General features: G+C 36.7%; 1 protein-coding gene across 1 annotated transcript in view; it reads left to right on the forward strand.

The window, feature by feature from the left end:
• The first annotated feature begins 4,640 nt into the window (after positions 1-4,640).
• Positions 4,641-14,671, forward strand: part of LOC139983475 (uncharacterized) — a 32,839-nt gene continuing 22,808 nt past the window's right edge. Inside the window, exons 1-3 of the mRNA XM_071997032.1 lie at positions 4,641-4,778; positions 7,996-8,239; positions 8,598-10,120. Coding sequence (XP_071853133.1) covers positions 8,128-8,239; positions 8,598-10,120 — 1,635 coding nt within the window. The 5' untranslated portion in view covers positions 4,641-4,778; positions 7,996-8,127. The remainder of the gene's footprint in view (positions 4,779-7,995; positions 8,240-8,597; positions 10,121-14,671) is intronic.

Genomic DNA, 14,671 nt, shown 5'->3' on the forward strand with positions numbered 1-14,671 from the left:
AACATTTCTTTATCAACATGTGGTGACAGGGCTCTTAAGATAATTCAGTGACCAAGACAAGAGTGTAGGGTAGTCTTTGCAATAAGCATGACTAAGGCTATGCTACCAGTACCATAATTAGCCTTGGCCTAGTGGTCTTTGAAATGTAGCCTAGGACCCTGCTACTTTGATAAATGATAGTTGACTGCATCCAAATTAAACCAAGGCCTAGGCTATACTTTTGAAGAAGAAAAAATTAGGCTGAATTCATGTTAGCCTAAAAAGGCTAGGCCAATGCTGACAATTAACACAAACCAAGATCATTTAACCATTTGGGCACTTGTTTATGGCATACTAAAAGGGTCTATATAATTAAGCCTGTATGTGTACACAACCCACAAGTTGCCAATGAGTATAGACCTAGCCTAACTAGTTTAGGCCTAGGCTACTTTGTTTTCCTTAGGCCTAGTTTAATTGGGCCTTATACTGTGCCATATTATGTAATGTGCTATAAAAATTGTAGTAATAGCAAGAATGGTTCAGGTCTAACTAAGCCCAGGCTTAACTTATGCTTCGGGCTTAACTAAGGATTAGGGCTTTACGTGATGCCCAGAAGCTAGCCCACCCTTTTACATTAAACTAAAAGTGATACATTTTTAGGCTAGGCATAGCCTAGGCATGCAATAACTAGGAATTAGGATAACTATATGTGCGACTGAAACTGCCATGCCTATTATTAGGAGAGCTGGCATAATGAAATCGAATTTGTGGATCGTAAAACGAGAGAGAATAGCCATGTATGTAATTACAGAAACCAGTCTGAACGTAAAATTCTCGCATTGCTTGTACATTACTCGTATTATACTAGGGCCTATGGCTAGTATGGGCCTAGGCTACACAGACTTTTTTTCATTAGATCTCCATCTTGTTCTTTCTACTTCCAAAAAATTCCTCTTCTTTTATGGTCAGTTGGATAACCAAACAACAATATCCATGTTCTGACCGATTGCATCATCCCCAGCACCATTTCTTTCATAATTTCGTACTTTTTTTCGTGTACACAAACGATAGTCTATACACTGTGAGTATGCGTGTCGCCTGCTATAAAGTTTTCAAGTGGACCTATTTTACCACCCTGTGTGGGCGTTTTCCCTCTCGACCAATCTAAATCGGTTACATGCTTGGCCAAACTCTCTCTATATACGGCTCTGAAACTTATGAAATTGGCCCGCCCTCTATCAATTTCCTAGCTGAGAGTATGCCTTTAACATTTGGCAAGCATTTCAAGTTTGGGGGAAGACTGCACCACGACCTGCCTCCAGATAATTTAAAGGACCTTTAACCATTCCCAGATCTAATAGGAGCAAGTGAAACATTATTAGAGCAGCTGTATCTAGTTCTGTACGAATGGCCATCTCTCAGTAAAATAGTATTTTCAGTAAGGTAATTTGGAGCCAGGCCGTGGACAAATCTATACATTAGAATATTCCTGAAATGTAATGCACGTTGACGGACATTTAGCCAACTCAATTCAGCTAAAATATATGTAACATGCAAATGCTGAAGCCCACATCCCAGGACTAATCTAGCTGCACAATTTTGAAATCTTTTAACCCGGTCAACCAATTTGTTCGTCACAGTAGTCCAAACGGCAGAACAATTATCGATATGGGATACAATTAGAGCGTTTTAAAGAGCATTGCGTGTATGCTGGTCAACACACGAATTAGGGTTTTTAGAATGCCCAGTTTCTGTGATAGTTTTGGAGTAATTTTGTCAATATTTTTTTCCTATTTGAGAAACGGGTCGAACCACTTCCAAGGTATTTGAATACATACTGTTACGTTGGAATGCGAGAGGTCTCGATAATTAATTTTAACGAGACACAAGCCTGGGTTCGTTTCCGTAAGGAACACAGACAAATTGACGAGTCTAGAGATTTTAAATGAAACGTAAACTATATTGAACAATGGATTTCGAACCAACAACAACAAGTGGTAATTACAAATATATAGAAAATTACTCATAAACTTAACAAGATAGGATACACTTTAAAACACGCTGGTCTCTTCCAACGGCGATATCCCTCAGCGGCCACGACCTTGATGACGACGATTCTCGGTCCGTTGTACCGCGAAATTCACTGGTCCTCGACGAAGTTTCTCGCGATCCCAGAAACAGCACTCACCTTCTTTCCGGCGATGCTCCAAAATAGAAGACGGCCTTCCAGCCACAATCGAGTGAAGCACAAGTCGAACTTCTCGCCGACTAAATATTACCAGAGTCAGTCCAAAATCAGCTTTATAGCCACCAACTCCTGGCGTAACGAACTTCCTCAACGGAGACAGAAATTCTTCACCTTCTCCGAAATAAAGACTGGCACACTGTACTTTCACAGCAAAGTCCTCTTCAAACTTCTGAATGGAAGTGTAGAATCAATCTTGTTATCGATATCTCAATCCCTCAGAAACTACTGGTAGTTAAGCACTGACGATATATAATGGAATGGTATAATATGTGTCGTCGCTTGTATTCGTTCAGAAACTGAGAAACTCTCCGATCTGGGCGGGTTTATATACGATTCGCCAGGTCAAGAATCCTCCAGATCTTTCTCGATACACCTGAGTAACAACGCGACCCGGTTTCTACGTTTCGCGGAAGTCCTTTGCACATCTCGCGAACATTCCAGAGAATCCACGAAGATGTGCACAGCTTACACGCGATCTCACGTAAACCGATGTTCACCCGAGACCAGCGCGTCATCATAAGGAATATACCAGAACAATCGTGTATTATAACATTCTGACGCGGTCACCCGATCTAATTTCTCAAATAATGATTGTCACGTAGGCCATTTCAAAGACTTCCTATATAATAACATTAGGTTCCTCACTAGCAGTAACTAGCGTTAGGCTACAATGGGCCCTCGTAACAATACAGAGCTTCAAGAATATCATTATCAAGCTTTACATTGAGGGGATTAACATTTTTTTTATAAGTTGAGAAGAGCCACATGTAATACCCTTGGTTTTAGAAGCATTAAGTGTCAGCTTATTAGTGTTCATCCAATCAGAAACAGCCTCCAGGTCGAAATGTATGACCGGTAAAATATCTATCATCGTCATAAAGAAAAACCTTACAATTCGAAACTACAGTAGGAAGGTTATTAATAAAATGATAAATACGAGTTTACCTAGTCCCTGGGGTACACCAATTGTAACAGGTCCTGCATCATATTTAACCCCACCAATAATAGTATTTTTTTTTCTCTATTTGACAAATAATTAGAGAACCAGGCCAGCTCATTATCCCGTATCCCATAACAAGATAATTTATGCAGAAGCATCTCATGGTTGACTGCAGAAAGGCCTTTCTTAGGTCCAAAAACACAGCACCAGTGATCTGACCCTTGTCCATAATATCAAGAATGTAGTCAGTAACGCCAATGATAGCAGCAAGCGTAGACTGTTGTTGTCTGAATCCAGATTGTGCCGAACTTAGAAGCCCATTGTTTTAAAGATGACCATAAACTTGGGCATGAATAGCTTTCACAAGGTTTTTAGTAATAACAGGTAAAACTGAGATGGGCCTATAGTTACCACAATCTGTTCTCAGCCCATCTTTAAAAATAGGGGAAACAGCTCTCTGTTTCCACTCAGCAGGAATGGATGCTCTACAAATAGTAAGATTAAGAATAAAGGTAAATCGTTTGGAAATTTGATAGCTTCCTGTTATCAAAAGTGTAGCACTTATGCAATGAATACCAGTAGATTTACCAATTTGAAGATTTGCAAGTTGTTTCTTTGACAAAATCCTCACTAATTTCAATAAATTTTAAAAACTCGTCAACATACTTTAACTTCCCAAATAACCGGGCAAATTCATTACCAATGTCTGTAAAAAAAACAATGAAAACATTAGCCATCCCACTAAGAGTCTCAACTTCTTTGTCATTGAGTAAAATCTTGTTAACAGTAGCTTTATCTTTTGTTGGAAGAATATATTTAAATGATCTTCCACATCTGCTTGCTATTACCCTTGTTTTGTTCAAAATTACCAGTATAGTATGACTTTTTGGCTTGTTTAATAAGATTATTAGTTTAATTTTTGAGATGATGAAAAAAAGTCTCAGTCACTAGACGTTCCATATTTTTGAACAACACGTTTATATTGGTCATGATCCCTAATTATAGATATGATTTTATCATTGTGAGGTCCAGTGTTTGATTCCCACCTTCTTTTAATCAGTCACAAATGGAAGAAACCGTTGGTGAAGTCATGATTGTTCTGGTGTGTTATTCTTTATTCAGTAATATTAGAAAACGTTTTGTAAATGACTTTCAGAATCCGGGAACTCAGTTACACTCAGTTACTATGCCATTTTATATTGAGCCTTGTTATATGATTGATCTTTAACACATTACCAGGCTATCAAGATAGCGTACAATACGTTATTCTTTACTAATCGAATTTCAAAGCATATTGTATGGCAACAAGTTGCTTATTAACAAAGTCACCGCAAGAAGATACTTTAAAATAATTGGACATTGCGCCAGAATCTCCATCAACTATCGCAAAGAGATTAAATAAAATAAATATAAATAGATTACAATTATAAACACTAGATTAGCTATCTTTATTGCACCAGCCAGTGCCAATCAGTAGTTGCAGATTATTCGACTTAAGCGATTAGATGCAGCTATATAGTGAAGTCTTATTTTTTTAAGGAACGCTATTTTATCTTGCTCCTCTGGGACGTAATTAACATCATTTACAGACGAATTAATTCCACGCTATCGGTAAGTTTCTTGATATCAGACTCATATGAAAACATAAAAGCTACTACTACGTGTAAGCTTATACATTGTGTAATTTCTTATACTAACAGTGTCAATAGCAATTTCTATTCATGTCTCTTGGGCAGTGTCCTTATTCATCATTCATGAGAGTTCGTAAGTCTATCGTGTTCATAGTATCGTTCCTAACTTTATAGGGACTTAAGTGTGCTTAACTATGTTCCTTTTCAGTGGTCTTACGCACTGAGAAAGATTCATTTACAGTCTTTAAATAACAATTCCTCTTGTTCATGTATTCTTCGTTCTGCGGTTGTGCTAATTTCGTTTGAAATATTTTCAATTATGCATGAAACTTTGTATACACATAGACAATTATGTTGCTGTGTGTAATTGACTGACAAAATCAGAAAGTCTCCGTAAGATAACAACATGTAACATATGAACGAACATAATATGGTAATTAAAAGTGCGTGCATGCGCGATGCAATACAAAATGAACGTAAAAACTGTCACAATAAACCTGCTCTGAGTTTTCACGACAGCCTATTGTGAAATACAGGTCAAAAGTTAAAGGGCGTGAGTTGCTTAGCGTCTTAGTTGTATAACATGGTCTTGGTTGTACCCACATTTGTAAACATTCAAATTCGTCCTTATGTCCAATTCTTTTCAGTTTTTGTTCCTTACAACGACTTAAGTACATCATATTACCACATTTAATGTTCGTCGTTATTTGTTGGCGTTTCCCTTCAACTGTTTACTAAAACTTGGTGACACTGTTTGAGTATTGTCTAGTCCACTGTCCATATTAACATTTCAACTATAGTAAATACTAATAGAAATTACGACAATTTATCTTGTAATGTTCTAAATAGATTTTAAATATTTTTCTGACATATTGATGGAATTTGCAAGGGGGTTGGAAAGTTAAATGTTTACTAAATATCCACGCTGCATATCTCACAAATACAGGTAGCCTAATGTCGACCTTGACAACATCTATTTTGTGAGTACACCAGTAATGACAAAGCAGAAAGCTGTGATGATATAAGGGGATTGAAATGATCAATGTTTAACACAAATAAAAAAAAAATGAATTATTAGGGATTTTACTGATAAGTTTTATCACAGAATATCACACACATTAAATTACCGCTGGTTACAGAATACAATGTGCCTGATAAATAATGACCTTTCATTTGACTAACGGTCAGGATTGCATGTATAAAACAGCAAATTGTCAAGCCTCGACCGGGATTCGAACCTGGACCTCCCGCTTTATATGCGGACACCATTAAAAAAGGTCGTAATACCACCATAGGCATTTGTCACCTGTTTGTAACAATGCTAGCTGTGTTGGTGACATGTCTTGCTTTACTCTAGAGATCAAACAATATGCTAACCAAGTACAACATTGCAAGCTCGGTCGTTTTTGGCTAAGATCTATTTCATTTGAGAGGGACTGGTGATACAAATTGTACATACAATCCTCATGACCACACGGTTCCAATATGGATGTGATTGGACTGAATGTTGATTATTAAGATCGTTTTATATTCGTGCACAGGCGTAATCTTTTATACCAGAAACGTTTTTTCAAAGCGAATCAGCTAAGACAACAAACACTTAATTTACACGAATAAAATTGAGCAACAAATAGTCTGTCTAATCTATTGCCTTTCCAAGGGACTTACGATACACCTTTGACGTAACAAGTCGTTTGGTTTTCGTTCCTATAGGCTCTTGAGTCAGTTTTTATATGAAGCACATGATTATAATAACCTGTTTGATACCAAGTTTAAAATGTTTTTTTTTATTTTTTTTTTTACAAGAGAATCAGGGAACAAATTCCTACTTGGGATTAACTCAGCAGCATCTGTCTATAGCATGTATATGACATGATTAATTCAAATCTTATACACCCATCAAAGGATATGACCAACCAGAGGGCATCGACGTTTGTATTCTTACTGTGCATTCGGGAGGTGGACAGGGAGATTTAGAGATTGTCCTATTGGATTTAAATCATTTTACAAACTATACTATATATGCATAACAATTTCTCAGAAGATAATCACATATTAAACTCAAGATAGTCCTTAACTTTCGACGTAACATAACCATGAATATGAACAATAAAGCAACGAGAATGTTGGCAGAATATTCCAGCAAGAAAGATCACGAGGTATTAGTAGGAGACATGCGCACTTGCCACATCATTACATCAGCAGATCTGTTACCATATTACGGTGATGACATCACTTGGTAGTTTCGCTTCTGTTGAACCTTGTGATGTTTAATATATTCTACTGATCTAATAAAATGAGTGTTTGTTTTACCATCTTGAGTAATATGTTTTATTTAAATCAATGGCTATTTTCCTTTTTTGTTGGACTTTGTTGTTTATTTTACTGATAAAGCACCTGTCTGTGCTTTACATTGGTGTTAATGTCATACACCAAATATAACCATTTACTCTGAGATGGTATAAAGCGTGTACTTATTCATATCAACGAGCCGCGCTTGTGTTGCAGCAATCCATGTATATATGCCTGCAGTTAAATTGCGTGTATATCAAGCCAGTCGTATGCAAGGATTTATTTCTTTCATTGAATATTTCGATCTCACCCTGATTAAGTTGAATATCACAGTACCATAAAAAACGATTAGGTATGTGGGAAGACATAAAGAGGCAGCAGATTGCTCATTGATATACTTCGTATTATGTCAGCACTGAAACGTTATATACTACACGATTCAAACATATTGCAATCTCATCGCAAACACACTTCACGAATAATTGATAGTTGTAATATAAGAGGGCAACGTTTGTATATGCAACAACTCTGGTCTGGTTTACAAACGTGTTTTTGCTTGTTGACCTCATTTTCTTCTTCGTTAATTGGCGACAGTGATGGATGCTGTGGCCATGGGAACGGGTGTATGGCAGGAACAAACTTTACATAGTGGTGAAAGAAATTGATGTTCCTAATATTTCCACTGCTTCCAAATTTGCTTGCGACCTTCTCTCATGTTTCAGTGACTCTACAAAAGGTGGCGACCCCTCTTCGATGCATATGCAATGCATATATCGGTTGGTTGATGTATAAGGTACTTTATATCTGTACAAGGAGTAGACCCTATTCTAGGTTTCAGGATTTAGTTAAAGTGTACTTGCTTCCCTTCTAATATGATTGTCATACATATTTGTCATCGTTAACAGGCAGTTCACATTGCACAAGGTGTGCGAAGGCTATGGGGCGTGTTAACGCCGCTGTTATATGTAGATGCTAACAAGCACATCGTGCGAGCGAGAATCTTTTAATAACTCCGAGGTGACTAGAAAAACGGAAATATGGATCGGATCAGACGACTGGCAAGAAATATTTCCCGTCAGCCTACCAGATCGAACCAGTCCACTTCTGTAAGAGCTGAGCCATCCACCCAACAAACACTGACTTTGGAAGGTCCGTATAATCTCGCTCTGATGCAATCATACTATCAAAGACAAATTAAAAACGAATGACGTTACTGATATGTAATCGTATTCTAAATCAATAGCATAAACTTGTATGCAACAGTGGTCTTAATTCCTTAATATTTTATTGAAGTCTTTCAAGTGTTGCAAATTCCCTAATTTCCGTAAGAAATGTATATATTCTTTAATAATTACATACGTGGCAAAGAGGGTGGGGGCGGTTTTTAATGGTCTTTCAACTGAAAAGCATATCCCACTTTAATATGAAGTATTGTTGCATTGATCGAAGTTAATACCGTACGTCACTATTGATTTCATTGTTTACTTTTCAATTTCATTTTATTCAGAAAAAAAAGAAATCTTTCTCACAGAGCTAAAGTCTACGTACAAGGAACGATTTGACGCAGTTCAACCGATCCCTTATATCAAAGATAGACTCTACTGTGTAGATAAAGTATTTGTTGAGGGCAGCATTGAGGGTTTCATCGAGAAGCGAACCCCCTTCTCGCCCGAAGGATCATGGAAACGTTTGGCGTCATATAATCATATTTTCACTGATCCGCGTATTAAATCAGTACGTCGAATTATAGTGGGTGAACCAGGGTACGGTAAATCAACCCTTACCCTTCAGTTAGCCTATGACTGGTGTAACGGTGTTAAGGAATCCCCTTTCTCTGATGCAGATGTGTTAATTCTACTACGACTGAGACAGCTGGGTAATGTGAAGTCCATTTACAGGGCGATCAAACTGTTTCTACTTCCTAACGAGCCCCGTGTGAAACAATCTGACATTAGAGCTATTCTGGAAGGCTGCCATAGAGTTAAAGTTCTCCTGGATGGCTATGACGAGTATCCTGAAAGAGATCAAACCACAGGAAGTGACGTAGATCAGATCGTCAGATTAGAGAAGTTTCGAAAATTTGAAGTTACCTTGACGACCAGGTCTCTACCAAAACACTTTGACAAGTCAGAAACCAAACTAGTCAAGTTAAAAGGTTTTGATGAAACTGCGCGTGATCAGTACATTCGCAAAGCCATCGCTGGAGACAAAAATGAAAAGTCTATTGATAAAATTAAACAAGGTTTGAAAGGAAATCCAATTCTTGACGATCTCTGCCAAGTTCCTCTATTCTTCGTTACGTTCGCTCACATGACTGATGAAAGAAGAGACTTTCAGAAATTTAAGTCTGTTACGGAGTTTTTCATCTACATGATGAAATGTTTCCACAGTCACACCAGAAACAAGGCAGCGGAACGTAACGTTATGACCTATGAAGTAGAGTTCGAGTCTAAACATGGTGAACTTGATAAAATAGCATTTGAAGGTCTCAATAGTGAGTATCAACAGATTGTGTGGGGAAAAGATGCGTTCTGTAAACGAGTTGGTCTAGCGTTTTATGATCACTATATCCGTGTTGGTATTTTAGTAGAGGAAAAGGTCGTTGATATTCCCGATGGAGAAACTCGTGGTGATAGCATTAATACCAAGATTGAAGTAAGCTTCTACCATAAACTATTCTGTGAGTGGTTTGCATCATTTAGGGTCGCGGATATCGCTGCTAATGTGAAGCGTTCAGCCGAATTAGAAAAAACTCTGGGTAAGATGGATCCATTTGACCTCCAGTATGTCTTTCGATTCGCATGTGGACTAAGCCGCACAGCTGCTCGTAACATTATAGAATATTTGAAGAAGAGAAAAGATTGTGATAAGTTTGCAATCCTCTGCATCTTGGAACAAAATGGAGACATTGAGGAGATCCGGAAGACTATTACAGAGCTCTGTGCTGACGATGTTGCTATCAGTTACGATGACAACAACTTACTACAAAGGTCTACCGTACAGCTGTTACAGATAGCATCAAGTCATGACGTACGTATTATCGAGGATACTCATTCCTTAGTATTTTTTGATATGTTATTGTCTTGTTAAATACTTGACGAACCTCCTTATGTACATCAGTTCCAATCATGTGAAACATATTACTACAACCCCACTCTGGTAAATAAGACCAACTAACCATTTCCCGTCATGAATAATACCGAAGCACGTGATTTATTATAAGTATAAACACATTTTAATCATGTTTTTTAATTTGTTATGTAGATTGACCAAAATTAAAAATAAATACAGTTTTTGTCTTTTTTGACATATAACAGTATAGTGTACGGTTCATGCATGCTGATGCAATCAGCTTGCTGTTTCACTACGCAGTAATTTAGGACTGAATAACATTTTAACCCGTCGCGATAAACTCATTTATAATCCATTTGCCTATATTAAGATACCTATGAAAGGTTGCATCTTTCTACTCAGTAATGTGTTGCCTGCTGTCGCACTAAATGTAGAATAAACTTTGTTTTTCATATTGTATCTTACTTTGTTTCTACCACTTATGTTACGCATAGCTTGTACTCCCCAGCATGATTTTTCCCTTGTTGACTTACTAAATGTATAAGAATCTAAACTTAAAATTCCATACCTCGTGAGATGACTCAGAGAACCATCTCTAGCGTGTAATTTATTTGGTTAGTCCTTCGTGTTACCTACCTTGTTTTAGTCAATATTTTACTCAAAACGTGAATTCGGACAGGAAACGCTACTACTCATTGCTCAGTAGACTATTTACTGCCTATTAGAAACACCTGGTTATATTTAAATTAACACTACTACAATAATGTAACAGGTGTTGGTATTTCAGTCATTCAGCTTGCCGCATCATACCAAGCGAATCAACAATTACAACATAGGCCTAACGGTTCTTTGATTGCGAGTTTTTATATTGACATACACATTTATGTCATGTCTTCGCATATTTATTCATCAAAGCTGCTTTAGGAATCAGTCTAATAAAACAATATTACTTTCAAGGTAAGTTTAATTTTTGCTAGTGCGAATTGTGTACCGGAAATGTGAATGGTTAGGCCTAGGTCTAGGCTTAACAGGTTTTTTTTTATATATTTTTTTTCGACATTATGTCGGACCTTATCACTGGACTTAAAACATAGCTGAAGGCTTATTTAAATAACTTGTGTTAAAGAATATTTTTTTTTAGAATAATTATTAGTTCGACACTAAACCATACGTATAAATGTTACATATCGGTAATGGTCCAGCATTCCGATAGCCGAATTAGCCTGGTAGTGATAATGACTTTGGTCCTGCGGTCATGTTGAGAGTGGTCACAGTACATGGATTAGGGAAAATGTCACTCACTTTCAGCATAGACATTAACTGACGCAAAAGTAGTTCATTGTTTATTATTGTCAAACGATATTTCAGCCTGTTGAATGAATATCGCCCGAACGGTGTGGAAAACGTCCTTAGGGTACTGATTTCGGTGTTAGTGGAATATGTCAGAATCCACTTTTGGCATCCGGTATTGAAAATATATTAGTTCCATTCAGCTGTGCCAGTGTAGGTTCAACGGCTGGCAATGTGTGTTTTTTCCTACACACGCCTTTATTCAGCTTGACTCGATCTACACAAATGTTCACCTTCCCATGAGTTTTTGGTACGACAACTATTACTGCGCATGTTCCGACCTTGGATATATATATATATATATATATATATATATATATATACAATATATATATATGTGTGTGTATATATATATATATGTACATATATATAGGTATATATATATATATATATACGCATAATATGTACCTTAGGTCGACTGTTTATGATAAAAAGTGTACCTTAGGTCAACAGTGTACCTTAGGTCGACATTTCAGTGTCGACCTAATGTTTTCACTACCATTTTAAGACACTTTATTATCGTCGCAAATAGCTTTATAATGTTCTCCGTCCTCTAAAACGTTCATTTAAAAGTTTTGGTTAGGGTCGGTTCAGGGTTAGGGTTAGAAAAAAGGGTTAGGGTTAAATTAAATTTAGTGTGTAAGTCAATGTAACTGTCGACCTAAGGTAGGATCCATAGTTATATATATATATATATATATATATATATATATATATATATATATATATATATATATATATATATATATATATATATATTCCCTTTGTGCTTTTGCGGTGTGAGGTCTGTTTCGAACTGTTTTTATATTTGATGACGCCCCTATATCATCCTTAATATGGAGTAGTGACTGCTACTGTTTTAAAAAAAAAAGACAATGCGGTTTCTTAGCATTTCATATTTTAAGGAACTGTAACTACAATTTTCAATCAGGCTGTAGAGGGCAGTAATAAAGTCATCTGCAAATTTGTCCTCTTTGTGATATCTTAATTGGGCCCGTTCGAAAATAACATTTCTTTTGCCAAGGAAGTGAGAGTTGTACTTATCTTTTACCAACTTGCATTTTTTTACCGTCGTCTGTACTCAGACAAGGTAGGCCTCTCTGTGTGACACAGCTTTATGTATATGCACACTTTAGCTCAATTTCCTTTCAATTTTATTGTATTTAGGGACACTGGTGCTCCCTCTTTAATGCGTGGTCCGCCTTTCTCCCTGCAGGGAGTTCTTATTACCGGGTGTAGTTATTTGTTTATTGATCGTGAATCACCTCAAACGCTGCCTACTTACTATACGTTCATACCGTTCGGGCTTTAGTCTTGTGGAATGCGGTCTACACTTGCATATATTAATACTGAGGATGCTATTTTATTAAGCCACGAAAAACTGTATTCACATCTTAAACATACAAATTTGGGTCATTCTGCTACAGTTATGTTTTTTTATCTGCTTTTAACACTATTCAGCCCCATATTTTAGTCAATAAATTATTAAAAATGAATGTACGCCTTGCAATTTTTGGGTGGATTTTTAATTATCTCTAGGTCTCCCAATTTTATTTTTTAAAAAGATGTTTAAACCTACACTAAACACCATGCATACGGTAATTGTTATTGTTTTATATAGGCTACATATATATGTATAGATGTAGTAGAGTCAGTTTCTTTATTTGTTTTCCCTTTCTTCCGCCATTCCCTAGCAAGTTCCCTCTCCTTTTCCAAGCCACTGTTGTTTCCCTTAGGCGCCATATTGTTATTGCGTTGAGGTTTGTGTACCTATTCAATTCACAACGTGTGCGTTGTGTGTCCGTACAGTGTGAGTTCGTTACAGTGTGTGTTCCGAAGGCAATTCGTACCGAGTATCACAGATGGTTTGAAATTGAGGGGGTTATTGTGGCATGGCTGAGATGCTGAAGGGAAGATGGGCTCTAGAACGAACTTTCGGAACACCCTATAGCAAAGTACGGTTTTAGTATCATTCTTATTATACTCTCTGTATACATCGGATGCAAGGGCAACTCATGAAAATGCTAGTTATTTTAAACTGCAGATGCCTTATTGGGTTTGATGACACAATATGATGATACAGCCAATCTAGAACATATAAATTACTTTGTTAATTATTGTGGGCAAAATTGTCTAGAACTCAGTATTAGTAAGACAAAAGAAATGGTGATTCATATTCGGAAGCCCAAAAGGGTATTAAATTATGTCATTATTAAAGGTGTTCTCTCGAAGTGATAGGATGAGGCTAGTGCAAATAGGCAACCCTTATTTTTTATACCACAATGTATAACACTTCATAATTTCAATTTGAAACGCTCCTATACCAATGTGCATTGTTTGTATACGTCCTGCTTAGTTTATTTGTTCTTGCCCTTTTGTAACTTCTTAGTATATTCGTATTTGTGTAATACTGCTTTATACGAGCATTCTGCTACCCTTTGTTGGTTTAATAAAGTTTATCTTATCTTATCTTATACTCCATGCTGTCTCGTACTTAGTGCGAACTGGTTCGTTTTCCTCTTTTATTGGTGAAAAACAACACGTAGTCTACCACGGCTTGTGTCGTTTGATTACTTCTGACACCATGTATTACTGGCGAGCGATATGTTCGCTTTCAAACAGAGACTCGGCACATATTCTACGGTGTAATGTAATGTAATGTAAATAAAATCTTATATAGCGCACTACGCGCGATGCATCTGTGCGCTTTACAAACAATCTAGAAAATACAATGCCATAAAACAGTAAAAGTAAAAACAGTAAATACAGTAAATACAAAATACCAACTACAGAAATAAACAGGACTATGAGATCGAAAAACTATTAAAAGTACTGGTGCAGCGAAAAGCGATAAAACAGATTGACTACAAAAACTACAATATGAATGCTAAAAAGTGAAAAATCCAATTGAAATTAGAACCTAAAAGACCAACACGACAGAACAATATAAAACAGATATAAACAGGAATATGAGATCGAAAAACTATTAAAAGCACTGGTGAAGCGTAAAGCGATATAACAGAATGATTACAAAATCTACAATTTGAATGCTAAAAAGTGAAAATTCCAATTGAAGTAAGAACCTAAAAACCAACACGACAGAACAACATAAAATCTAAAAAATCCTAGAAACCATCATTTGTAGTGCTCTTGAAAGAG

Source organism: Apostichopus japonicus, chromosome 16, assembly GCF_037975245.1.
Source record: "Apostichopus japonicus isolate 1M-3 chromosome 16, ASM3797524v1, whole genome shotgun sequence".
Lineage (NCBI taxonomy): Eukaryota > Metazoa > Echinodermata > Holothuroidea > Aspidochirotida > Stichopodidae > Apostichopus > Apostichopus japonicus.